A 27,827-nucleotide genomic window follows, 5' to 3' on the forward strand; every position below is an offset into this window, starting at 1 on the left:
AGAGAGAGGAAGGAAGGAGGGAGTATTTTCACAAGTTACCACGGTCCCAGCAATGAAGGGACAACTAGGCAGCTGTTTGAGGAACATTGCTTACAAGTGCCTTTCTTGCCTCTGGTAGCAATAGTAACTTGCATCAAACCAATAAAAGCGTACATTAATATCAGTCACACAAAATCAAAACTGCATAGAACTTGCAAACCCCCCAACAGCAGAATGCATGTTGTAATACAAAGGACTGGGACAAAGAGCACTGAAATCAGAAGAATGAAGCTTCACAATGCAAGTACCAGCATGGAGGAAAGCCTTGTTGCTTGGGTGCTGAGATTTTTGTAGAGGGATGAAAAGAGCTTGCTGAGCTCATCAAGAAGGAGCCTACATAGAAGATTTCCCTCTGGTGGGTGGGTATATGCTGGTGCAGCCTTTTGGGGTTCTTGGGATTGATGTCAGAACCAACTGAGGAAAAGGAAGTAGGTAAGTGCACCTTTTGGAGAATACCTTGCTTTATACAGCACCAGCTTATGCAGGCCCTTCTAGCTTTACTGTTGGGAATCAACCCCTGTCACACAAAAAATTGGGAGGTGTTTGAGCCCTCTGAGCAGTTATTAAGCTCTGAGCAGAAGGATTTACCTCGTAATTGATAATTTATGATAGATAACTGCCATATTTAAGTGCTTGCTTCTTTACTCCAAAACACTACCAGTATTGTATTTTAAAGGCACAAACATGGAGGTATAAAGACTTCTAGGAATCTTCTCTGATCAGAGCATAAGTTAACCAAGGTATGCATAATGGACAGTACTAGAGAGAACAGCTATTTAGAGAAGACGGTTACCTATAGCTAACACAATAGAAAAGGTGCAGAGTGAGGCTACATTTTATAGATTACATGGAGCCCTTCCTGAAAATAGGATCTAATGAAAGAACTTTGCTTGGCTTTGAATAACTTGTTCCTGTAGCTGAAGGTTGGGGCACATTAAAACTTGTAGGATTAAGTCTGGGTGTTTGTTTTTTTTAAAAAAGTTTGCAGTGGGCTTCTGCTTTTGTCAAGGTGAGAATCTGGGAAAGCTAGGTTGGAGAGTCTAGGCAAATGGGCAACGGTCTATGTGCATTCGTCCAAGGTAACGCTCTGGGTGGCCATGGAATTCCTAAGGTTGCCACAACCCCCAAAATAGATTGGAAACCTGCCAAGAGTGGGGGAAGCCAGGAGATCAAGGTTAAGCTACATGAGAATAATATTTTCTTATGGTGACAACTTTCCTGAGCAATTTGTGATCTGCAGGCATTTTTAGCATGGGACATCGTCATCTTATGAGTAGAGATGTTTAAGCTTTAGCTTTTACAGGCAAAATGCTATGTGTGTATAGACAAAAAAGTCCTATAACTCCCAGTATCCCTTATCCATATAGGATTTCGCCCCCTGTCTTAAGCATGCATAGGATTGGAAAGAGTTTCATTATGTAGGAAATCATTCCCATCATAAAACAATTTCAAACTGCACTTTGACATACAACATGCTATACTTTCAGAAATACTAAATATCACTAATGTTTACATGATTATGATTGCAATGCTTAATTGATTTCAGTGGCCCTAGGTATGCCTAACTGCACAGGATCATTAAACACAAATGTCAGTATTGTAAACTCAGTGAGACTTCTGAGTAAATATGATTATGATCATGCTCATTAAACAGAAAGGGGGTTAGGATGTATCTTTATATATACAGCTTGTTTAGATATGCTCCTAAAAGGCAGCATAAGAGATATCGCTCATTTGGGATTGGCTTTCCCACTCCTGTAGTTATAATGCACATCCATCAGATGGCAGAAAGAAGTAAATGCGGAGCTGATGAACAGGAAAAGTCAAGCATGGGCTGTTTAGAGTTTAAAATAACTTGTCCTGAGTTAGGTCCTCTAGAAGGAAGAAGGTGTAGGAGTTGAATTTCCTTGTTTTAGGTGAGTGAGGGCAGGTGGCCACAGATACAAGCACAGCACAGACCTCCATCTTCTCATGCTTGGATTAAGCATAAAATTTAACAAAATGTCTTGTGGCACCTTAAAGACCAATGGATTTATTCTGGCATAAGCTTTCATGAACTGCAGTCCACGAAAGTTTATGCCAGTATAAATCATGTTTGTGGTACAAAATAGAGGAACAAATAAATTGATATAGAATTGTAGGACGTGCCTCTGGGCATGTTCTGAGCCAAAGGATCTGTTTTTAGAATCAGAACTGGAGCTTCCACACAAATCCTTTCACACATAAATCTATTCCTGTTTCTTGCTGCCTCCTCTCTACCCCAATCTTTCTTCAGCAACCTAATTTAGGAGGCTGCAAAGTAAGGGCATTTGTTGTCACTGCTGTTAAATGATTGGAAGTCAGAACCCTTGCTATTCTATTACAAATCACCTGGACATCTACCAGTAGTAGATCGTGATCTGTCTTCTGCCTACCCCTGCTGTGGTTAGAAATATCCCAGTAGGCCCAGAGAGACCCAGGTTCAGCCCTAGATGATGTTTGCCAGCCACTATCAGCCTAACCCACTTCACAGAGTTGTCATGAGAATAAAATTGGGAAGGGGATCAATACACTCCATATTGATCTTGAACAAAAGCTGGAAATAAAACAAAATCAGCAACAATGTTATATGTCTGAAAGAATTTAAAACTTTGTTCCTTACTTAGATTATGTGATTTCTCAAAGAGAAGGAATAACTAGCATGTAGTTGGACAGAAAATAAAAAGGAGGCTGCTAAACACTGTTCATATAAAAGATGGCAGCAGTCCTATGCATGTTTATCTGAGAATAAATATGCATAGGGTAGCTCTATGAGACCTGTTTTTGACACCTACCTGCACCCTGTCAAAAGAACTGAAGTGACAGTGCAACTACACATTTACTCAGAAATCCCACTGAGTTCAATGGAGCTTATTCCCAAACAAATCAGTGTGGAGTAGTGGTTAGAGTGTTGGACTGGAACTTGAGAGATCAAGGTTCTAGCCACCTCTTGCCCATGAAGCTTGCTGAGTGCCTTTGAGTCGGTCACTGATTCTCAACCTGACCTATCACAAGGGTTGCTTTGAGGGTAAAATGGAGGGGGAGAGGACCATGTGAGCTACCTTGGGTTTCTTGCAAGAAGAAAAAGGGCAGGTTATAAATATAATAAGTGGGTATAAGATTGCAGTGTGATAGCTTTATAAGCAGGTACAACGGATGGGGCTGTAGGACTGTGTGATGAGCACTAAATTTCTTCTAATCACACACAATCTTTAAAGGCGCTGGTGTGTCTCCCTGCACCTCTCAATTTAAGAACATACAAACAGCCATGCTGGATCAGACCAAGGGTCCATCTAGTCCAGCACTCTGTTCACAGTGGCCGACCAGCCATCGGCCAGGGACCAACAAGGCAGGACATGGTGCAACAGCACCCTCCCATCCATGTTCCCCAGCAACTGGTGCACACAGGCATACTGCCTTGAATACTATAGGTAGCACACAACCATCAGGGCTAGTAGCCATTGATAGCCTTTGCCTCCAGGAATTTATCCAACCCCCTTTTAAAGCCATCCAAATTGGTGACCATCACTACATCTTGTGTTAGTGAGTTCCATAATTTAACTATGCGCTGTGTGAAGAAATACCTCCTTTTATTTGTCCTGAATCTCCCACCAATCAGCTTCATGGTAGAGGACAGTCATGATGTTTTTCAAAGCACCGTCGGTGCTAAAAATCTAGACGATTGGTTGAAATTCAACAAGCAACACCTTTTCCATAGCTGCATCCCTTGAGTTTTTGCTTATTAGATGTGTGAGATGCTCCTATTCAGTGTTTAAATTTGTCCTCAAGGACCCTCCATTCCTCCCCAGCCCCGTGTCTGTCCCTCCCCGCGCCCCAATAATTCTGTTGCCATTGAGCATGCCGAGTTCTTATGGGGCTGTTTGGGGGACGGGTTAACCCAATTTGTTATCTATTTTCCCCCTGAATTTCTCCCTAATTTCCCTTCCGCCCCATTTGTGAGTGTGCCCCATACTTCAGCAAACCTCGGGGTTCCTCCCCGCACGCCAACACCCTCCTCTTCTTTCTCAGTAGCCTCGTTTGGGCTACAATGCTGTTGGCTGAGCACGCTCTTGGAAGGCATGATAAAGCATTTGAAAGCTGTGCCAGAAACAGATGCGACTCCTCCCAGGAAAAAGAAAACAATCCCTTCGTGGTCATTAGAGTGAACTGCAGTATAATGAAGCTTCTAACTCCGTCTGCGTTATTTGAGGGCCTTTTTTAAAAACATAAATTCTGAAATATTTCTAGCGGGTTTGCCCCGCACATGGAGGAGTGTCTGTATCAGGACCAGGAAGTGATGCTGGAAAAGCATTAAGACTGCAGTCCCCTGCTGGCCGTCGCTTTTAGACCATTCACTTCCGGAGTCTCTTCCTTTAAGGAAACGTTTCCGGTTCAGCCTTCGAGTTCGCTGTACAGGCGTGTTCTGCGGAGGTTCTCGCTATGGTGAGTGGGTGTGAGGGCGGGAGAGCCTCTTGCTAGACCCCGGCCGCCAGAGCCAAGCCTTCGTCATCTTGGGACACCTGCTTGGCCCTTCCTAAGGCCAGGGGACGTGAGAGGGGGACGCTGGGATCCCGGTCTGTTAGTCTTGATGGCGGGTGCCCTCGACCAGCCTCCCTCAACCTGGTGCCCTCTCGATCTGTTGGACTTCAACTCCTAGCATCCCCCATTGGCCAGGCTGGCGATGCTAGGTGTTGTAGAACAGCACATCTAGAGAGTCCCAGGCTGGGAAAGCTTCCCTGGACTCAGGATTAAAAAAGGAGCAATCCTATGTACGTTTGGCCAAAAAAAAATGTCCTACAACACCTAGCATTTGGGGAGTTGTAAGACTTTTTTTCTTTCTAAATATTCATAGGATTGTGCCCTACATGATTTGAAGGAGTAGCTTTCTTTCTGCTTCCTCTAACTAAATGCCTTTAATAAGACAGATTTTTCACTTCTTTGTTACCGTGGCAGAATTCATGTGTTTTTCACATCGGACATTCAGTTTCTGCTTGATTTTTTTTAACTGTTGCAAACTACATTGAGTTGCAAATGCAGTGGAAAGGCAAGTTACATGTATTTTTTTAATTTAAAAAAATGGCAGGCATAAATTCAATAGGTGTGAGATTTATGCCATGTAAGTGTGTTAAAAGCACAGCTGTTGTTACTTGCTTAATTTTTGCTTAAATAAATGGCTATGCATATTATATACTTAGAGCATACAACAGAAGTCTTATTCAGTTTTACCTGTTTCCAGAGCTGCTGCTATGTTCATCTGTTGCTGCAAAACCAACTAAGATTCTTGCAGTATCCTTAATATTAACACTTATTATAGCATTAATATCCATTGTTGTCATCAGTTGTATGCAGGGATTTGCCTGCTTGTGTGTTGGGCCAAGATGTAGAGGGCGATGTGGGCACACATATAAACTCCATCTCCAGTATTCCTGCATGCCTGGTATCCAGTTAGACCTTATATGTTGAACACGAATGTCTAAAGAGAGCTTGTAACTATATTCAGCTGAATGTGCTTACAGAGTTCTTGTGGCAGGAAATCTGGGGTGTATGTTTTAAGGAGACAATTACTGCTTTAGTTTCAGAATTTAAATAACCAGCCAGTGAACTGGATGCTTGCAGACCAGGTTTTTTGGTCTTCCCCAAATATTTTGAATAATAACTGATGAGGGGTGGCGGTTAGACTGGCTCAAATAGCTTGTCGGAGGATGCTAAATATGCAGGAGATCCATGTGAAAAAATATTGAGGGTGGGAGGTTGAAGGAAACAGCAAGACCTGAAACAAGACAGTCACATTGGGAGTTTCTTGGCTGCAAACATGGTGAGCAGGTCTTACAGTAAATCATCACCTGGCTGGGGTCATTCTGATACACTCACAAAGACTGCAGTCCTATACACAGCCTGCTCATATTCTACTGAAGTTAGTGGGATTTAAGCCACTTGTGTAAAAGGATTGCAGCCAGAAACTTCAAATAAAACACCACTAGTGCTGTTAAACCTGAGCAATAGCAGTACCCCTGGTACCATGTGTCATGTAGGTCTATAACTGTGCACCCTTGGTAACTTGCCTATAACTTTGCATGGCATGTTGGTCTTTGCACTGCATTTTTTGTCTCACTGTTTCTCTGGAACACAGATACTGGTTCTGCTGTGTCTGTTCTGGAGCTAAGACCACATGGGAATAACATTCAATCTATAGTATTAAATTATAGCAAGAAAGTTCGCAACTGAAACTTTTGTGTTTATTGCAGAACATCTGTCATTCACTAGTCTTGAATTATATTACATTTCTGGTCTCCTGCTTTTATATGCTGAATGTCACTGTCAGTTGCTAGCCTTCTATTCATCTAGCTATTGCTTTCTGTCCTCTTTTCCCAGTTAAAGACTCCTGCTTCTGTACGATATCATGCTGTGTTTTGTTGGATTCCTAGACATGCTGGAGTTAAAGTCAATGAATTGGTAGACAAAATGGTAACCCAAGTTACCATTAAGTACATAGGGACCCTTTCAGAGATTTCTATCCCCTCTTTCAAGTCTATGGTCATGTTACTGAGAACAGCCAAAGCAATCAACCTGCATGCATGATCTGTACTGCATAGGCATTGCTTTATTTATGGTGAAAACATGTTCTGTGTTTTCTTCATGTTTTTCAAAACAACTGACTGGTTGCCTTTTTGTTATGAGACCTAGGCAGCTACCAGTTACTAATAGAAGAAAGGTACATTGGATGTTTTTACATTGGATCTAGATGTAGTCATACTTAGAGTAGACCCATTGGATTTACTGGGACATTGATCATAATTAATTGAAATCAGTGGCTTGACTTTAAGTATGGATTCAGTAACTCTTGTTGGTTGTTTTGCACACAGTGTCTGCAGCCTAACTGAGTATATGTGGCAATATGGCCTACATGCTGTGGCACTGTATGATTTATGCAGAATAATATTGAGCTAAGTGGAAACTCTCACCCCATTACCATGTTGATTTTTTAGGCTTTTATAGTTATCCCTTATGAATAATTTGTGAACCGCCCAGAGAGCTCTGGCTATTGGGCGGTATAGAAATAAAATAAATAAATAAAATCACTGCATAATATTCATCAGACTGCATTTTCCTGGTATTCAATTATTTTAAAATCCCATTTTTCTCCCCCTCTCTTCTTTAGGCTCGAAATGCAGAAAAGGCCATGTAAGTATAGTTCAAATCTTGGTTTTCTGTCATTGAGAATAATTTCTTTATATTTTTTAAACTTTTAATCCTCACACAGGAGCTCTTTAATGATAGAGAAGTGTCATGTTGCACTTCCATAACTTTCAGTACACTGATCTAGTTATTCTGTGCCTGTGCTTATTACCCACCTAGTATTTCAGAGACAGAAATTTAAGCTATTTGTCTTGAAATTCACTAATTTGGTCTACTTCTCACAAGGGTTATGTTTGTTGGTTTAAATGTCAAATGTCACAGCTGCATGACTCATCTGATTATTTTGGTTGCATCTGTTTTAATTTATACAATACTGAACTTAATTGAGACCTGATTCCCATGATTCTTTTAAAAAGTCAACTGTGGAAATGGATGGGTATTCAACTAATTTTTCTCCCTTTTAGGACGGCCTTGGCAAGGTTTCGCCAAGCTCAGCTAGAAGAAGGAAAAGTGAAGGTAACTATATATTTAAACACATTCCTTGGAACAGGATTGCTTTATTCCAGTGTTCTCTAGCCTAGTACCCTCCAGATGTGCCATGGGGATGCTGGGAGTTGTAATCCAACACATCTGGAGGGCATCAGGGGTAAAATCCAATATAAGTCCTGCTTGAAGTAGACCCATTGAAATGAATGGAACATAAGTTAGTCATGGATTGGGGAATGCTGCTTTATACATACTGGCTGCAGTGTTTCTGGTATCAGCCTGTTGTCCTTGCAAAACAGCAAAAGGGCTGAGTTATGAAGCCATTGGGAGGGTTGTCTGCAACACTGTGTATTCTTTTTTGTGTTGTGTGTTAAATAAAGTTGTGGTTATCTAGAAAGGTTCTTAATTGAAGTCATCTTTCAAATAAGCAGAGCAAAGCATTGATTAAAAGTAAAAGATACAAATACACTGGTGTCCATGAAAATGATAGTTGTAAACCGTTCCTAGAATTCTCCTATGTAAATCTTAACTTTGGCCATGTTTGACCATATCTCTGCTTATTAAGCTGAGATGTGAGCAAGCTTTTGCCCACTTACACTGCCCCCTTGCTCCACCCTTCATAATGCACAACAATCAGATTAGCAAATCTCTAAAAACTATATTTTCCAGTTTAATGTGAACGGGGAAACGATGGCTCCTAGCTTTGTAACAAGCCAGGTTATTAAACCAATTTCAAACCATAGTTTAATATCTCAGCTTGTTCTGAAGCTTGTAACCATAATTTCCCAGTTTGTACCATCTGGGGAACTATGGTTATTTAGAGAGATCTTGGTTTAATCACTGCTCGTATGAAGGCTCTCAATGGATAGGGGGAAAGATCATGTATGTATTAGCTTATTAAACTAACATGATAATCCACACTGGGCCTTGAACATTAATTGCAATGTAATATTCAGACGTAAGTACTTGCTTGCAAGCTTTGTTGCAGTCATGTTTGTTTTTCATGTGTGATTCCTGTACAAATCATTGGACAACCCGGAGAGCTGGTGAGTAGTGTGGGCTCGCTGGCTGTATGATAAAGATAAGAACTGAATGTTGTTGATTAAGTATGTAGTTGAGGTAAACAAAGATGAGATTGATCAACAATATTTTGGCTTTGGAGGAGGAAGATTAGAAGAGTAGTTTTCAATAGTATAGAGTTTAGACCATGGTTTCTCAGAGAAGTCTTTGTTTTAGCAGACCAAAGCCGTGTGCCTTTATAGTAGACAGACTTTTAAAAAAATGTTTGGGCATTGGGTTAGATATCTTTCTTTACAGTCATTACTCATTAGACATAACCTTACGGTCCTGCTTGTCATGTTCCATTATTCCCCAAGCGAGATTCTCTAACCATTTACCTCCTTGGTAAGTAATTGTCTTGCCAGAGAACCAACTTTTGAGGATTTTGTTCTTGGAGCAATTATGAACTCGGGTCTTGCACATGATACCATGCTGTACCACTGAATAGCCTCATGTGATGCCTCATTTCAACTTGTTTGAATCAATGTTTTCTCTGCTTTGTAAAGCAATGCAGCTATTATATTTTGTTTGTAAGCTTGTGTCCTTACCGGAACTTCTATAGAGATGATAAAGTATAAAAAGGATGTTGTATTGCCTGCATTGGCTGTATATTGACACTGAGCAAACATAGGTTGTTGGAAAGTACAGAAATCTGAACAAAGAGTGATAATAATGTTTGTATTTGTTTCAAACAGGAGCGAAGGCCTTTCCTTGCATCAGAATGCAATGAACTGCCCAAAGCTGAGAAATGGAGACGACAGGTATTTGCAAGTCAATGTAGTGTGGCAAGTTCTAAATAATAGTATATAAATCTATGCTGGATGTCTTTGTTCTAACTTCTATTCCTTAGAGTTTTCTTGAAATACGCATGTGTCGTTTGTCCCTGTGTTATACATAGGAAAAGATTTTGCATTGGTGGGGGAAGCGAACCCATACATTCCAAATAAAAAGGGAAGAAAATTATCATGAAATTATTTCCTTTCCAACAAGGAATCCCATGTGGCATCTTGAAGGCTGCCAAACAGCTTTGAAAGGCTGTAGGTTAAAGCCATTTTGTTGAATATGAGTTAGGACAGGATACAGATACTGTTTTTACCAAAGGTTGCCAAAGTAATATTTATTATTATTTATTACATTTATATACCGTCCCATAGCCGAAGCTCTTTGGGTGGTTTACAAAAGTAAATGAAAGATAATGGCTTAGATGCAAAGTTGCTTTTCTGTGATTTTTGGCCAACTCCCCCTTTGATCTGCAGCCCCCTGTGCCATATTTTGCACCATTGTTAAGAGCTAAGGAGCACATTTTCAGGGCCAGTGGAAAAGAAAAAGCCCTGTTCGCTCAACATGAATTCTGTTCCACTCACAGAAGGGAAGTTAGGCTCCAAGGCAATCTCTCCATAACTTTCTGAAGATATGTGCAACCTGTACATAGCTGGTGTTCAGCGACATTAAAAGCTAGGGCTTAAGATTGGATCGTTGCAATGCACTTTATGTGGGGTTGCCTGTGAAGTTGGCCCAGAAGCTGCAGCTAGTACAAAATACAGTGGCAAGGCTCCTGAGTGGGACAGCTTACTGGGAACGCAATGCACCAATTCTGAAGGAGTGGCACTGGCTGCCAGGAAGCTGCCGGGCCAGGTTCAAAGTGCTTGTACCGACATATAAAATCCTACGTGGCTTAGGACCTGGATATCTGATGGAGCATTTTCTCCCTTATGTACCTGCCTGTTTATTAAGATCTCGTGGGGTGCCCTCTTGCCACATTTGTCTGGCGATTGATATGTAGCATTCTCTATACAGACACCCCAACTGTGGAATTCTCTCTCCTCCCTGGTATGGTTGGTGCCAAGTTCATGTGCATTCTAAACTGATGCCTGGATGCAGTTATGGCTTGGATGAGGGTCAATAAACTGAAGCTGAATCCCGATAAGACAGAGGCCCTATGAGTTGGCAGTTCCCAAGTCCAGGAATTGACATGTTTGCCCTTTCTGGATGGGGTTGCTCTCCCTCTGAAGGAGCTGATCCGTAGTCTAGGGGTGCTCCTGGATCCATCCCAGGTGGCCCGGTGTGCCCATTACCAACTTCGGTTGATACGCAAAGGATGCCTGTTCCTGGATAGCAATAGCCTAGCCACAGTCATCCATGTACTTTAACCTCATGATTAGAGTACTGCAATGTTCTGTATGTGGGGAAGCTGCAGTTAGTACAGAATGCAGCAACTAGGGTGGCTCACTGAGACACCTAGCTATGCTCACATAACACCTGTGTTAAAAGACCAAGCCTTGTACAAGGTTATGTTACTGTCATATAAAAAGCCCTAAACAACTTGGGACCAGGATGCCTAGCAGACCGCCTTCCCTTATATGTACCCAGGCGATCTCTAACATCAGCAGAGGAGGCCTTGCTGGTCATTCCAAAGTGAACGGAATGGCTCCACGAGGTACCAGACGGCAGGCCTTCTCTGTAGCGGCACCCATCCTCTGGAAAAAAACTCCCTTGTGTAATTCGTGAGGCAGAAAGTGTGACATCTCTTAAACGCCTCCTGAAAACATACTTGTTCATCTAGGCTTTCCCTGGGCTGTAAGTAAATTAATTATGCCGCTGCATTTTACTGCTCCTTGATGATTACTGTTTGTTTGTTTTTTTACTGTAGTTGGAAGTGTTTGTAATCTTATATTTTAATATTGTGAGCCACTGAGAGATTTAATTATATTCAGTGGTATATAAATGCCACAGATAAATAAATAAATAATTATGTATTCACCCAGGCTCTTGATTGAATTTATGTTGCTGAGTCTTATTTATCTGTGTTTCTGTTCTCCCCTGTTGTACTGTTTTATTGGTCAATGCTGTATGATTTTATTGTGTTTTATTGGTTTTGTACCCCACTTTGAGATGATTTTATAATGAAAAATGAATGATAGATAAATAGATAAACAAATAAAAAGACTGTAAACACTCTATTTCTAATGTAGTGTTGAAGGCATTTCACATATTTATTCTTTTGCAGCCAATCTATCCTATCAGGCTGGGTAATAGTATTATATAAGCATAAAGGGTACAGGCTGGGTTCACACAACACGCTAAACCATAATGGTTTATTTTCTGGCAGAACTCATGATGGGTTTGTGTATTGTCTGTGGAATGTTTCCACCATCTACGTTGGGTTAATCGGCCCAAACATCCCACTCTGAGAGCCCACATTCTGCAGAATGGGCATGGTGGGTTGTTTGCATAATCTACGATACGAAGTGGTTAGCAACCCATCATGGCTTAGAGTTGTGTGTGAACGCAGCCACAATTTCTTGTCCACAGTGTTTTTACTCTAACTATGCAATAGACATGGGGAGACAGTAATGGGGAAAGGCAGAACACCCTTTCCCCATTAAACTAATCCACCCCATCTGTGTGTTCTGTTTGTTCTCACCCAAAGAATTCTCCTCCATCCTATCAACCAAAGTATTATTGACTTCAACAAAGTAGGCTGAATTTTCAGATTTTAACAAACATGAATTTGTTTCTAAAGGTGTCACATGGTACATTTTTAAAGCGGCTCTTGCTAATTTCTTTGAGGGGAAAACTAGTTGTTACATAGTATTTCTTTGTTTTCTTTTTCTTTTTTTAAAGATTATTGGTGAAATTTCCAAGAAGGTAGCACAAATTCAAAATGGTGAGTTCCTAATGAAAGGGGCACAGTCAATATTCTAATGCACATGCAGAATGTACTCTTTATTCGCATTACTTACTTAACAGACTGATGGTCCCTGGGAAAGCATCCCAGGGGTCACAAGATATGATAGATTTCCCTTCATAGACACAGCTATGACTAAGGGAAGGGAAAAACTGCATGGGAATCCCCATGCAGCTGATGGAGAAAACTTCACGGTGGCCTTCTCTTCCAAAATCGGAACAGCAACCTTGGAAGAGGGTCGAAGAGAGAGAAAGGGGATGGGGATGGAGAAAGACCCTAGATGGACTCAGAGACCTGTCTAGCTGAAAACAACAAAATCAGAGGATTGAGAGGCTATAAAATCCTCAGTACTCACACCCTGCCTCGCTCTTGCTGGCAGGGTGTTGGATAGACAGAAGGCTCCAAGGTCAGAGCCCTCCAACTAGGATGCAGTGCATAGGATTGCGCTCTTAAAAGTGCAACTTTGGCTGCTGACTCCAAAGGGTTGCTGCAGCTGAGGTCAGGCCTCATGATGGTGAACTGATGAAGGAGCAGCTACTCCAGAGCATCTCATACTTGAGGTTGTTGGACAAAGATGCTGGGACATTCGAACTATTGTGATTCTGGTATTCAGCAAGCCTATCTATAACTGGTGCTGGCTCAGGTATTGGGCAACCTTTTTGAGAAACTGTTCTGCTTCAGGCTGAAATCATAATTGGACTGGGTGCTGTTGGGTTTTTTGTGGAACACATTCACCGGCTTTTTTTAAAGGTAGTATGAGTGTAATTAAAGCTGTCCAGGAGAGATAGTCTCGATATAGAAAGGAATAAACAATAGAGTGTAGTATCCCACAGTTCCTGCAGAAATTCAGAATAGGGGAGTGTCCTTTTATAAGTGCTCTTGAGACTGAAACAACTATAATTTTTCTCCTTTAAAATTAGCTGGTTTAGGCGAATTCAGAATTCGTGACTTAAACGATGAAATTAACAAACTCCTAAGAGAAAAGGGGCACTGGGAAGTCCGGATAAAGGAGCTGGGAGGACCGGATTATGCAGTAAGTATGTAATAAGTGCATTTCTTCATAAGGAAGTGCAAGCAATACAAATGTATTCGTAATAAATTGCTAGCAAATTAATGCCTGATTGTTACATAAATGGCCGTCCACATAGGTAATGATAATGCAGACATAGGTGGCCTCCATATGCTAAGTAGTTTGTGTGAGTACTTCTCCACACAACCATGTGAGGCTCTGCCTGCGAGTTCTTGCCTAGTAAGCTGGAGAGGAAAGCCAGTGTGGTGTAGTGGCTAGAGTGTTGGACTGGGAGCCGGGAGATCCGGGTTCTAGTCCCCACTTGGCCATGGAAACCCACTGGGTGACTTTGGGCCAGTCACAGCCTCTCAGCCCAACCTACCTCACAGGGTTGTTGTGAGGAAAGGAGGATGATTATGTATGCTGCCTTGGTTTTCTTGGAGGAAAAAGATGGGATATCAATGTAATAAATAAATACTAATAGTCATGGCATTTGCCCCCTTCTCCCCCCCCCCAAAAAAACTTTTTTTTTTTAAAGAGAATTGGTCCGAAAATGCTCGATCATGAAGGAAAAGAAGTTCCAGGAAACAGGGGCTACAAATATTTTGGAGCTGCTAAAGATTTACCTGGTGTTAGGGAGCTTTTTGAAAAAGAACGTAAGTATTTTTGGCGTATGTGTGCGCGTGTGCATGTTGATTTTTGTAGGTAAGTGCTACCAGTACAAAGTTTTACCAAAGATTGTAGCATTTTCAGGTGAAGTGTGATAGGAGTCATTTTCTGTAGTTTCTCTTGTTTAATGACCAGGACCTAATTACTATTGTGCAAATTTTAAAACTTTGCTTAATTGAATAGAAACTTGTTTGTTTAAGACCATGCTCTTATGGCTACTTTCCGGGTCAGAATTATCCCTTCAGTGGGTGAAAAATAAACCATTCTTCCATTCTGATGTTGTAGGCAACGGAGATCCCAAGTCTGTCTTAGTTGGAGAAAAAAAACATACGAAAGTCCACCAGTTGGAAAATCAAATGAAGGGTTGTATCTCCAGCACAGGACAATTAGTATATAGGTTCAGTACTGTGGTCTTTTATTGTTATGCAAATAAATATGACCACATCCAACTAGTAATTGGTATGCTTATGGACCAGTTCACGCTGGAATTGTCAAATGGAATGTTATATTCACTCGATATTTAAAAACCATTTTTTTTAGAATGTAGCTTACTGTGAAGAAGCTGTTGTGATGCCAGACCTTGTAGATCTTTCTGACAATCTCAGAGTTAAGAATATAAATGTTAGAAAGATTTTTGGAACTTTTGTAGTGATAACGCAAAGAAACACTGACACTTTAATAACAGCCTAAAAGAAGGAGAGAGATCAATTGTGTCTTTGGAAGACAAGGCTAGAATGCAAATGGAGGCTTGTTATTAGCACTTTGCCTGTGGGTTTCTTACCCAGAGATTTGAACAGAGGTGCTAGTGATCATTTGGTTGAATCTTCGTGACCAGCTAATCCTAGGAGGGTAACCTGCATGCTTCCATTTAATCTCTTTAGAATGACTTTTCATGTATTCCTTCAGCCCTTCCTCCTCCAAGGAAGACACGAGCTGAACTCATGAAGGCTATTGATGCAGAGTATTACGGCTACAGAGATGAGGACGATGGTGTCCTGGAACCGCTGGAACAGGAACATGAAAGGAAAGGTATAAACCTAAATAAAACCCAAGTTGTTGCCTTGCTTAACACCATTGAGAGGAGCCCTCCACCTGTAGTTACCTATAAAACCAAAACTAACTCTGGCTCATTTCCAGTGGATCTAATTTCTGCTACTTATTTGATATGCAATATTTCTGATGTATTATGTGAGCCAGAGATGGCTTGTCTTCTGTTTTGACTTTCTGCTGTGTATGAAACGCTCTCATAGTGCTTCTTGCTCTTGCTTCACTTGGATTCCTTCGTAGGAAGTTGCCCTCATACCAGGTCAGACCATTGGTCTGACTAGCCCAGTATTGCCTACTCTGACTTTCTTGGAGAGAAAGAAGAGATGGGCTGTGGTGCTGTAGTTGATATGGAATGAACGTTTTATTGTTTCCAAATTTAAAATGGCTCAACGTTTCGGACTCAAAAGGAATCCTTCCTCAGGAGCTGTAATGAACAAAAAGGGAGGAAACTGGAGTGGCAAACCGCACTCCTACAAAGGCAATTTGCTGGATCAAAGAAGCTTCAATGGTTGCTTTGCATTCTGCAGTCTGAACTGAAAATTCTTTTCCTTTCCAGCAAATTGCCTTTGTAGGAGTGCGGTTTGCCACTCCAGTTTCCTCCCTTTTTGTTCATTACAGCTCCTGAGGAAGGATTCCTTTTGAGTCCGAAACGTTGAGCCGTTTTAAATTTGGAAACAATAAAACATTCATTCCATATCAACTACAGCACCAGAGCCCGTCTCTTCTTTCTCTCCAACTTCCATTGGTGCTATTCGCTCTCACCCAGTCTACACTGACTTGCAGCAGCTCTTTAGGGCATCCTTCCCTGGCCTGGTACCCTACAGATGCATTGGACTACAGCATCCATCCTCCACAGCCAGCAGGGCAGCTGGCCATGCTGGCAGCTGCAGTCTATCGCTTCTGGATGATGCCAAGTTGGGGAAGCATGCCTTAGGGTCTTGGGCCGCGTGCTCTCCAATCACCTGCTACCCTGCTGTGTGTTAGATGCCAGGCATGCACCTGGGACCTTCTGCATGCAAAGCTGGTGCTCTACTGCTGAGCTAGGTCCCCTCTCTCAAGTTAAGATGCTACTGAGATCTATTGCCCTGAAAGCCCTCTTCTGGCTTTAGCCCATCATATACTTTGTATGTTCATGCTGTTCACTCCTATATGGAATAAAATAAGCTTGTCACCATGTTTTTGTGTAAGGATTGCATTATCCTGAAGTCAGGTCCAGAGGCTGCAATACAGTTAGACTAAATTGGCAAAATAAAAAAAAAATCCATATCGGATCTTTTCTGTTGTAAGAACGTAAGAGCCCTGCTGGTTCAGACAAAGGGTCTGTCCAGTCCAGCATTCTGTTCACACAGTGGCCAACCAGCTGCCCACGGGAAACCCACAAACAGGACACGTGTGCAACAGCACCTCCCACCCAAGTTCTCCAGCCACTGGTGTACATAGGCATACTGCCTCTGATACTGGAGGTAGCATATCGTCAACAGGACTAATAGCCGTATCCACTCTGAATTTGTTGTGGTACAGCATCGTTTTCTATAAGGTACAATTCTTTGTAATATAATTCAGAAAATATTGCTGAAAACTCTCAGTGCATTTACAGAATCTGCTTCCCTGGCAGTTCATTCCAGGACATAGATCTTCACTTACATTGCTGATGATCACATGGGCACAGAGGAAATTAATTCATGTATTTTTGGAAACAAATGGGCCTGCAGAAAATTAGATGAGTTATGGAAAGGAAATAACTAAGCTGCTGTTGTTGGTTATGTTAAAGCACTATAAGTAGATGTAAACTATTTTCAACAGAGTTCCCTTCTTTCCATCATTCCGGTAATTTTAACTAACATTGTCCTGCTGTTCTCCCTATTGAATTTAGAGCGCCTTTCATAAATGAATGCACTGGTAATTAGATTGTAGATGTCCTGCCTTGTTGCTCCCTGGCCAATGGCTGGTTGGCCACTATGTGAACAGAGTGCTGGACTAGATGGACCCTTGTTCTGATCCAGCATGGTTCATCTTATGTTCTTATGCCATTCTGATTATTATTATTATTATTATTTATTTATATAGCACCATCAATGTACATGGTGCTGTACAGATTATACACAGTAAATAGCAAGACCCTGCCGCATAGGCTTACAATCTAATAAAGTTGCAGTAAACAATAAGGAGGGAAAGAGAATGCAAACAGGCACAGGGAAGTGTAAACAGGCACCAGGTAGGGTGAAGCTAACAGTATAGAGTCAGAACAAACTCAATATTTAAAAGCTATAGCGAAAAGAAAAGTTTTTAGCTGAGTTTTAAAAGCTGTGATTGAGTTGGTAGTTCTCAAGTGTTCTGAAAGAGCTTTCCAGGCGTAAGGGGCTGCAGAAGAAAAAGGACGAAGCCGAGTAAGGGAAGTGGAGGTCCTTGGGCAGGCGAGAAGCATGGCATGATCAACTTACAGCTTTTTCTCTCTAAGTATTTCCTGTCACTACTTTAACTGGAGCTTGAAGTTTGCAGGATGTTCGTTGTTACAATCAGTTTACCTGGCTTGCTAAGCTCTGCATTTCTTATTGTAAAGAAAAGTTGATCAGTCTCTACATCAGCTTCACCAAAGTGATGCCCTCCTGATTTGTTGGGCTACAGTTCCCAGCATCCCCAGCCAGCATGGCCATAGTCTGATTAAATATTGTTCTCTTGCAGTTTGTTTTGCTGTGTAAAAAACTAATCTTGATTCTCCTACGCTGTATGAAAACTGATCAAAATTCCAGGCCACTTCGTGTATCTGTTAAAATAGACTGGAACCTATGGAAAGCTTATGCCACAGCACATTATTTTAGCCTTCAAGTTACCATAGGGCTCTTTATTGTTGGTACCAGGATGGGTGGACCTCTGGAAGGGAGGAAGTGTATCTTGATTTTATCATAGCACTTTTTATCAGTTTAATCATAGCACTGGGCAGAAGGTAAACAAGGGTTGAAGAAATAAGTGTTACTTGGAGAAGGTACGTAATAAGGTGTTTGGCAGACTTAAATAAAAACATTTGCTAAGTGATACAATCCTGGGTAATCTAGAAAAGAAGCTAAAATGGCAAATTTCTGCTGATTTTTTTTTTTAAAAAAGTAATCAGAAGTACAAATTGGACTGAGTTGTAGAATTTGATCACTCAAAGCTTAGTTGTAAGCCAATAAAATGAAGATCTGCTGAGTAAACAGAACCTTTGCATGCTATTAAAAATCCCCACTCTGTGTCATTGGTTTTAAATAAAAGGGCCAATGCATTATAATAGACGTTTGAGCATTTTACTTCGGTTAGGGAGAGAACCAGGTTCAAATCTTTACTCAGCTGCTATGGACCACTCAATATTCAGTGTAACCTAGCTCTTGGGGGTTGTGAGGATAAAATAGGATAAAACACTGTGCATGTTGCCCTGAGCTTTTTATTGGTTGCACTTGATTGTACCTTTCTAAATGCCTTCTCTGATCGTACTGTCTCCTTTTTCAAGGAATCATAGAATAGTAGAGTTGGAAGGGGCCTATAAGGCCATTGAGTCCAACCACTGTTCAATGCAGGAATCCAGGGGGGCGGAGCTGGCCGCCTGAGCAATGGCGGGTTTCTTCTGAGGCTCTAAGCGGCGTTTGCCGGAAAAAGCAATTATCTCTCTTCTAATGGGCATAAATCTTTGAGCAAACGACAGAAAATGATTATAAAAGTCACAGGAGCTGGAAAAGTGGCGAGATTTGAAGAAGGGAGGTGAGATGATTGATGTTTAATACAATGTCTATCTACCTTTATCATCACACTATCGAAACCGAAAGTAAAGAGCAAACACTGACGCAGTTTAAAAAGAAGGAATTTATGCTTGCTGGACATTGATTTGTGTTATAACCTTTCATTCTTATCTCACATGGGAACGATTGAAATGCTGGCTTGTAAGGTGGAAGTTGTTGATTGGATTTATTGGCGTGGTGAGAAGGGGGGGAGAGAAGGTGGAAGAAGCTGCATTCGGCATTCGGTGAGGGAGATGTGGGAAGCTGAGAGGCTGCGAATGATTAAACTGATCCCCTCTAGTGAATGCTGTTGTGAACTGGATATTCCCCCCCCTCATGAAGAAGGAAAAAGTGTTTGATATATAACAGAGAAGCCAGCATAAGTTGCTAAGGAAGTGAGTTACACTCTAAGATTTATGCCCTACCCAGAAGAGTCCCATGCCTAACGTTAAAAGAAAGATCAAAAGTTGGGCAAAGCTTAATATACAAAAAAAGAAAAAGAAAAAAAAAAAAAGAAAAAAAAATAAGAAACCTTCAAATCATAAAAAAAGGAACTTTCAAATCATAATTTGGCATACCTCTCCCTCCTGGAAAGGACAGCCCCTGGAGTTGAGCAAGAGGAGGAAGATAAAGACCCAGTCCCTTTGGATACAATACCAAATAAAGAAGAAAACATGGCAGAAGGGGGGAACGAAAGTGGTAGTAACCCTCCCTCTTTAATGGAAATCAAGGCGATTATAGCAGAAAATAACATTATTATTTTTTAAAAAATGGAGCAGCACATGAGTGAATTCAGAAAACAAAGGCGTACTATTGCGGATAAAGCGATGGAAAATTCGGATAAGATCAAAAAGATAGAGGCTAAAGCGGATCTGGACCAGAAGAAACAAGAGGCTTTCGAAAAATCAATTAATATACAATTTAAAGAATGGGAATTGCGTTTGATTGCCGTGGAAGATCAATCTCGTAGATCTTCGCTTCGAATAAAGTAGCTGAAGGAGACGCAAGGAGAAGATCTTAGAGAAATTATCGTGAACTGGTTCAAGGAGCTGATGCCTGACATACCAACAGATGGATCGGATCTGGACCGAGTCCACCGCGTGGGGGGGCAAAACTACAAAGGGATTAGAGACATATTGGTGAAATTTGGTAACTATTACAAAAAAAGAGCAAATTATGAAAGAATTGAGATCTAAGGTTCAGATACAGTGTAAAGGCAAACCAGTGTAAATTTACAATGATCTTTCTCAACGCACATTAAATTGGAGACGTAGTCTTAAACCAATAACGGAAACATTAATGAAGAATAAAATTCCTTATGCATGGGGTTACCCGGTTTTTTTAAGATTTACATATGGGAGGAGGGAACACAGAGTAACCTCATTGGATCAAGGTAAAGATTTGCTGAAGAGGCTGGGTCTGGATGGGGAAGCAGATGGGGCTGGAGTGGGTGGGGGAGGGAATGAGGCTGGGACATCTGGAGAGTAAGAGAATTGTTAATTATGTTTGGAGATAATTGCAAATAAAAAAATGCTAATATAGAAACCTGCCGGCCAGGCACAGCACTGCCTCCCCCCTCCCCCTTTAAAGTAGATGGCTGGAGTACTAGACTCACAGGGATATGGGGGGGGGATTAGAGTGGGGGGGTGGGGAGGGGGGGAAGGTAGGGGAGGAGGGATCGGGGTAGGAGGGTGGGGGTTTTATGTATGGAGTTTGTGTTTTTATGTAAGCAAGTTTGAATTGCTGAGCACAAGGGATCGGAAGAGATTTCAAAAGGGTGATTATGGATAAAAAGATAAAGGTATCAACACTCAATGTTAAAGGTTTAGGGGCAGTCGTGAAAAGGAAGAGAATAGAACAAATGCTAAATAAAGAGGGATCAGATATTATAATGATCCAAGAGACACACCAAGGCTCCGAGAATTCGAATATGATAAAATTAAAGTGGTTAGCCTATTATGAAAAGTCATTAGGGACATCAAAAAAAAATGGAGTGGCCACTTTGATTTCAAAAAAAAGTGGGTTTATATTAGAAGAGGTAAAAAAGGATGATAAGGGTAGATATCTTATGTTAAAAGGTAAAATTGAGGGAAAGGTTTATACTTTGATTAATGTTTATGCCCCAAATGAGAGGCATAGAGAGTTTTTTATAAAGTTGTTTAAAGAAATAGAAGAATTTAAGGAGGGGTATGCTATATTAGCTGGGGATTTTAATATGGTTATGGATAATAAAAGGGACAGGTCAAATCCCACTAATGCTGAAAAGAGGAACAATATGACTATATTGAATAAATTAGTAAAAGAAAATGATTATTTAGATTCGTGGCGCTTACTTAACGGGAATAGGCCTGGATTTTCATATTTTTCCCCAGTTCATCATACATACTCCAGGATAGATTATATATTTGTTTCAAAAGACTTTGCAACGAGGATTTGTAAAATGGAAATGGGGGTAATAAAAGTAACCGATCATGCCTTGTTAAGTTTAGAATTTACAGTTAAGAAAGATTATAAAGAGGCATATAGATGGAAGTTGAACACAAAGATATTGAAATACAATAAAATAGTAGATAAAATTCGGAAGGAACTGTCGGAGTCATGGGAAATTAATGAAAGAGGAGGAACAGCTGGGTCAGTCATTTGGGACACCATGAAGGCTGTAGCAAGAGGAATCTGTATTAGAGAAACATGTAGTTTAAAAAGACAACAACGTGCAGAACAGGAAAAGTTAGAGATAGAAATTAAAAATTTGGAGGAAAGATATTGGCGAAGTAAAGATAAATATAAATTAGTGGAAATACAAGCTAAGAAGAAACAATTAGAAAACTTAAATATAGAAGAGATTCAAAAGAACTTAATGTATATGAAAAGGGAATATTTTGAAAACAGTGATAAGAACTCGAGGTTGCTTGCCAAGCTCACACAAAAAGAAAAAGGGAGGAATGGGATAGAAACGTTGAAAGATAGCCGAGGGAATTATTGTCATGCAATGAAAGCTAAAATAAAAATTTTTCAGGAATTTTATCAGGAATTGTACAAGGGTAAAGAAATTCAACAAGAAAAGGTGGAGGAGTATATTGGAAGGTTTATAAAGAAGGAAATAAAATCAGAATATAAGGAGTTAATGGAGTCAGTAATAACTCAAAGAGAAGTTGAAGAAGTTATTGATAAGTTAAAAGTGGGTAAATCACCAGGAGCAGATGGTTTGGGTCCAGAATATTATAAGGTCTTCAAAGATTGTTTAGTTCCAAAATTAATGGAACTTTATAATAGGATATTATCAGGAGGGAAGATACCTGAATCATGGGAACATTCAGTGATAATTCTGATCCCAAAACCAGATAAAGATTTGACTAATCCTGATTCTTATAGACCTATTTCTTTAATAAATCAGGATGCTAAAATTTTTACATCTATTATGGCCAAACGATTAAATAAATTTTTGGCAGAATATATAGGGGCAGATCAATGTGGGTTTGTGGTAGGAAGACATATGCATAATTTAGTGGGTAGAGTTTTAAATGTAATAAATGTAATAAAAAAAGCAAATATTAAGGCAGGTATTATGGCATTAGATATTTTTAAAGCTTTTGATTGTGTGAGCTGGCAGGCACTAAAGAGTATTATAGATAAATTGGGATTTGGAAATAAATTTAAAAATGTAATAGAACAGCTATATTCCCAAAATACGGCGGTAGTGGTGGTAAATGACGGACTTACTGAAAAGATACGACTAGCCAGAGGAACAAGACAAGGATGTCCGCTCTCGCCGGTCCTTTTTGTAATGGTTATGGAAGTTTTGGCGAAGGCACTAAGGGAGGATAAAGAATTAGAAGGAATTGGAGAGGAAAGGGAGATAAAGCTAAACATGTTTGCGGATGATACTTTATTGACCATTAAGAATCCATTAAGAAAATTAGAAAGAATTAAATATCAGTTGAGGGAATTTGAGGAAATTACAGGGTTAAAAATAAATTGGTCTAAATCAGAGATGATGTTGTTTAACTATACTAAGAAGGAAGAAAAGGATTGGGAATTTAAGGGAATGGAATTGAAAGTTAAGAATGAGATTAAATATTTGGGAATTAAAATTACAAAAAATCTAGAGAATTTAGAAAGGGAAAATTTAACGAGGTTAAAGAAGGAGGTACTAGAGAAATTGGAGAAATATAAAAGATTAAATTTATCTTGGTTTGGGAGAATAGCTTTGATAAAAATGAAGATATTAGCTAAAATTAATTTTGTATTTAGGATGCTACCTATAAAAATATCAGAAACCGAGATAAAAAGTTGGCAAAATATTATTAATAAATATTGTAATGGAGAAAAGAGAGCAAGAGTGAATAAAAATAATTGGTACCTAAGCCAAAAAAAGGGGGGAATGGGTCTCCCAAACATAAAATTATACTACGTAGCAAATAGATTAAGACATGTTGTAGAAGCAATTATGGGAGTAGGAGATTTATATTGGATGGAAGAAAAAATCATAAGTAAGGTAGAGATGAATTTGGAGAATGTTTTTTTTAAAGATGGAGGAAGAAAATGGGTTGGAAGTATAGATAATCCACTCCTGAGGACTCAATGGGAAATTTGGAGCAAATTTAAAGGGAAGCTGCTTCCGAGCAACTCTCCCTTAGCACCGATAATAATGTTAAAGAATTTCCCAGAGGATCTAAAGGGTAGATTATGTAAAATATTAAAAGAGAAAAATAAAATAAAATTAAAGGATTGGGTAAGAGATATTAAAACAAGAGAAGATATGGAAAATTTGTTAAAGGAGAAGAAGCTATCTTGGCTAGAATATGGTCAATTAGAACAATGGAATAAAAAGTGGATTAAAGATAATAGAATGTGCAGAAAGATGACGAGGTTTGAAGAATTAGTAGTAAGTAAGGAGAAAGGAAAAGGAGGTAGTATAGTTTCAAAAGGATTAATGAGTGAAATATATAAAATATTGTTAGAGAAGGAGTTTAGAGAGAATACAGAGAAAATGATTTGGGAATCAGATTTGAAGATACAAATAGGGCGACAGAGCTGGGAGGGACTATGGAAACAAAGAGTGTTGAGAAGTTTATCAGTAAGAATAAAGGAGAATTATTTTAAAATTTTATGGAGGTGGTACCTAACCCCGGTTAGATTGAACAAGATAAGTGATCAACATTCAGCAAATTGTTGGAGAGGATGTGGGGAAAAAGGAACGTATTTACATATGTGGTGGCAATGCAAATATGTACAAAGATTATGGAAGATGATGTTCTCAGAAATTGAAGAAATAGTGGGAATGAAAATAGAACAAACACCAAAAATAGCATTGCTGTCACTATTTGAAGATATAAAGTGTGGAAAAGGAACTATAGAGCTGATATCGAGTTTGTTGGTTGCAGCACGATTGATGATAGCTAGGAACTGGAAGATCCAAGGGGAATATTCTATTGAGGAATGGTATAAAGTAGTATGGGACATAGCCATTAATGATAAACTGACATGCAATATTAAGTGGAGAAAAGGCGTAACTAAAATAAATGAGTTCGAAGGAATTTGGAAACAGTTCCTAGTGTTCGTGTTTACTAAGGGAAGTGGGAAACCACCATCAGAAGAAATGATTAGATTTTGGACTCAAGAATGATCCCGAGGTGGGGGGTGCACTTTTATGTTAAGAATGAAAACGTTGTAGTGTGATAAGGCATATGTAATAGTTTTTGATATTTGTACTCAACAATTATTCAATATGTATGAAGCAGATATTTGATGTATTTTTTTTTTCTTATTGTGTTTGTTTCAATTATATTTTGGAAATGTTCATTTATGTTTATATAGTGTTGAAAATGAATAAAAATTATTAAAAAAAAAAAAAATCAATGCAGGAATCCATATTAAAACATCCCTGACTGATGGTTGTCCAGCTGCCTCTTGAAGGCCTCTAGTGTGGGAGAGCCCACGACCTCCCTAGGAGGGACAGTTCTAATTGTGCAAATAGACACCATTGTATCCAATTGTAGTTTCACCAACTGTTCACAATTTCGTTGTCTTTGGAGTGAGATTTGGTTCTTTTGACTTTGTATTTGAACAGCTTTTATAAATCTCAGGGATTTAGCTTCAGACACTATGGAAGACCTAACTTTCATTGCTAACTCATGTATGAGTTGTTGAATTCTGGGTTGTGGTGAATAACCCAGAAAAAGAACTTAAGGTTTGTTGTTGGGTTGTGGACTCTGGATTGTTAAAACTATGGGTCGTTGTTGCATATAAACACAGAAGTGTGGGTTCTTCGTGGTTTGTTTTGCCAGGCTATGGAGGTTAACCCAACCATGGGTTAGTGTTATGTATGAATCAGGTCATTCTGTTTTAAAGATAATTAAAATGTAGCACTGAGAGCTTGTCACAATCCAATCTTGGGAGTTTAGTGCCTTTGATGCAACTTTTAAAATACTACTATTTTACTTTCCAAGTTATTGCAGAAGCAGTGGAAAAATGGAAAGCTGAGAAAGAAGCACGACTTGCAAGAGGTGACAAGGAAGAGGAGGAGGAAGAAGTAAACATCTATGCAGTAAATGATGATGAGGTGCGAAGCAGTTTCAGGGAGATGGGGGTGGTGGGCACATGGTCCAGTTCCCTCTTCTGCCTGCCTATGCTGTGCTTTAAAAGCCCCATAGAGCTTCTTGTGAGTGTGGCAACCCGGCTTTTGTGCACAGATGTGCTGCCGTAATGCCTGGTTTGACTCTTGGACAAAATAGGAATTACCAATTTAACAAGTGGTGGTGGTACTTGATAAAGTTAGCAAGCTGCATATTTCCTTTTCTTTTGAAATTCCTCCCCCCTGTCTCAGGGATGTAGATTAAAAAAGAAATAGTGATTTTTTTACTTGATAGAATATATGCACTCAACTTTCAGTTCTGTGAAATTGCTGGGCTCAAGTCGGACATCATTTTCAGAATTCACAGCATCTTTACTCTAGACCAAGAATATGTATTTTCATAAGACATTGAGAAAACTGAGATAATGGATATTGAATAAGTGAAATAATTTGGCTACTAATTTTCATGTGTGAGAGAATTGTGTCCCCAATCAACCGAAACTGCAAAAGGCACCCTTGGTCACGTTGCATGATTTTATAGACTCCATGGACTTGCTCCCATGTGTCACAGGCATGGAGGAGCTGGGTGGAAAAGAAAGTAAGGAGGCTTGTTTTAAAAATTAACATGGTGTGGGAGATTGTACACACTAGTATGTTTTTGTACGTACTTCTTAATTGACCCAACAATATATACTGAGGCAAATATGAAGCTGAATAAGTGTGTTCTGAATGTGTTGCAGTCTGATGAAGAAAGTGAAAAGGAAAAGGAAGGCGAGGATAGCCAGCAGAAGTTTATTGCTCATGTCCCAGTGCCGTCACAACAAGAGGTAAGAAATTTAAAAATAAAGATGTACGGGTAGTTTCAGCTTCCAGTGAAGTAGCAATATTGGCCTGTTGCAATGAAAAAAGTATCTTGTGGCACCTTTTAAAGCTAAAGTCAGACAAAACCGGAAACATCCAAAATCTCAAGGAGAAATGAAGAGGGAAGTTGTAAAAAACGAAGTTTTATTCCTCAGAATAGCCCGAGACATTTCAGGCCTGTACCATGTATTTCTAGGCATTACAATTTTTAAATGTAGCCTGTGGAGTTCTCTGAGAAAATTAAGATTAAATCCTGTGACCAGGACCGTTACCTTTTCAAGCTGGAGCCCTCAGTTGACAAGTAGGTGTGTGTACCCTTGAGGTAGATAAAATGTAAACAGCAGGACCAAAAGAACTTATGCTAAAAGTTAATTTGTAACAGGCGAAGTGTAGGAAATATTGTCAAAGTATTTCCAAAGATCTTGGAAATACTTTCCAAGGATCTACATCTTTCCAAGGATCTACAGTTGAACAATTCACTGCATTTGAGTATTTCCTGAAAATAAACCCACTACACACTTAAGTCATATACCACAGCAGTAGACTTTGACATCTTTCCAAACTTCCATTAGGGAGTTCCTTTTATAGTACCACCATGTTCCTTAAGCTATTTTTACTAAGTGGTTTACAGTTTGTGGAGTTTCAATACTTTATTTCAAGGCAGAATGTTCTTAATCTACAGATTGAAGAAGCTCTTGTCCGAAGAAAGAAGATGGAACTTCTTCAGAAGTATGCCAGTGAAGCTCTTATGGCTCAAAGTGAAGAAGCGAAAAGGCTTCTAGGACTGTAGTATTTCTTGTGACACTTCTGTTCTTATCATCCATCCTAAATAAGCATACACTCTGGGAGCAGCTGCTTAAAACACTTTGGTTCTGCAGAAATGATGTACTCCTTGCAAATGCTTAAAATGAAGAGTGTCTTTTTCTAATTATGTTTTATTGCAGGCATTTCACTCTGTCCTACTCCATAAAAGTTTTTATTTTTCAGCTTCTGCAGACAAACTGGCTAGCTAGCTTGCCATTAAGCTGTCCTTCTCTAGCTACTTTCTCCTTTGTCTAATGTCTGTGTTGCGTAGCAATTCCTGCTGTAGTAACTGCTGTTAAATTAGAAATTAGAACGTAACAATCTAATGCACGTCTTCGGTCTCAGTAGACTGTAATGGCATTTAACAGAATGTTTATTTAGTTCAGCCTATTGCCTGTAAATTTGGAATAGAATTGAAAGGCAGTTTCCAGTATTCAGGCTTTTTTTTTTACTTTGCAAAGGAACTGAATTGCCCTGCTCAGCTAATGTAGTTTTAAGTAGTATGCGTTTGGTATGGATGCTCACTTGGTTGGATTTCTGAAGTGCTGGATATTTCAGCAAGTAATATTGTAAATAACTGTTTGCCTTTGTAATAACATTCAAACTTTTCCAGTAAAACTTTTTTATTTAGGCACATTTGTTCATGGTATTCACTGTGGCTTTCAAATATGTATTTTTCTTGTATGG

General features: G+C 39.7%; 2 protein-coding genes across 2 annotated transcripts in view; both read left to right on the forward strand.

Moving 5' to 3' along the window:
* MKRN2 (makorin ring finger protein 2) overlaps positions 1-27,827 on the forward strand; it is a 202,759-nt gene that overhangs the window by 170,227 nt on the left and 4,705 nt on the right. The window lies entirely within an intron of this gene.
* Positions 4,435-27,772, forward strand: ISY1 (ISY1 splicing factor homolog). The gene is made up of 11 exons (XM_063121230.1): positions 4,435-4,500; positions 7,217-7,239; positions 7,659-7,710; positions 9,435-9,500; positions 12,364-12,406; positions 13,348-13,460; positions 13,975-14,092; positions 15,012-15,134; positions 25,351-25,463; positions 26,216-26,302; positions 27,019-27,772. The coding sequence occupies exons 1-11, from the start codon at positions 4,498-4,500 to the stop codon at positions 27,124-27,126; spliced, it is 849 nt and encodes a 282-aa protein (XP_062977300.1). The 5' UTR covers positions 4,435-4,497; the 3' UTR covers positions 27,127-27,772.

This window comes from Elgaria multicarinata, chromosome 3 (genome assembly GCF_023053635.1).
Source record: "Elgaria multicarinata webbii isolate HBS135686 ecotype San Diego chromosome 3, rElgMul1.1.pri, whole genome shotgun sequence".
Lineage (NCBI taxonomy): Eukaryota > Metazoa > Chordata > Lepidosauria > Squamata > Anguidae > Elgaria > Elgaria multicarinata.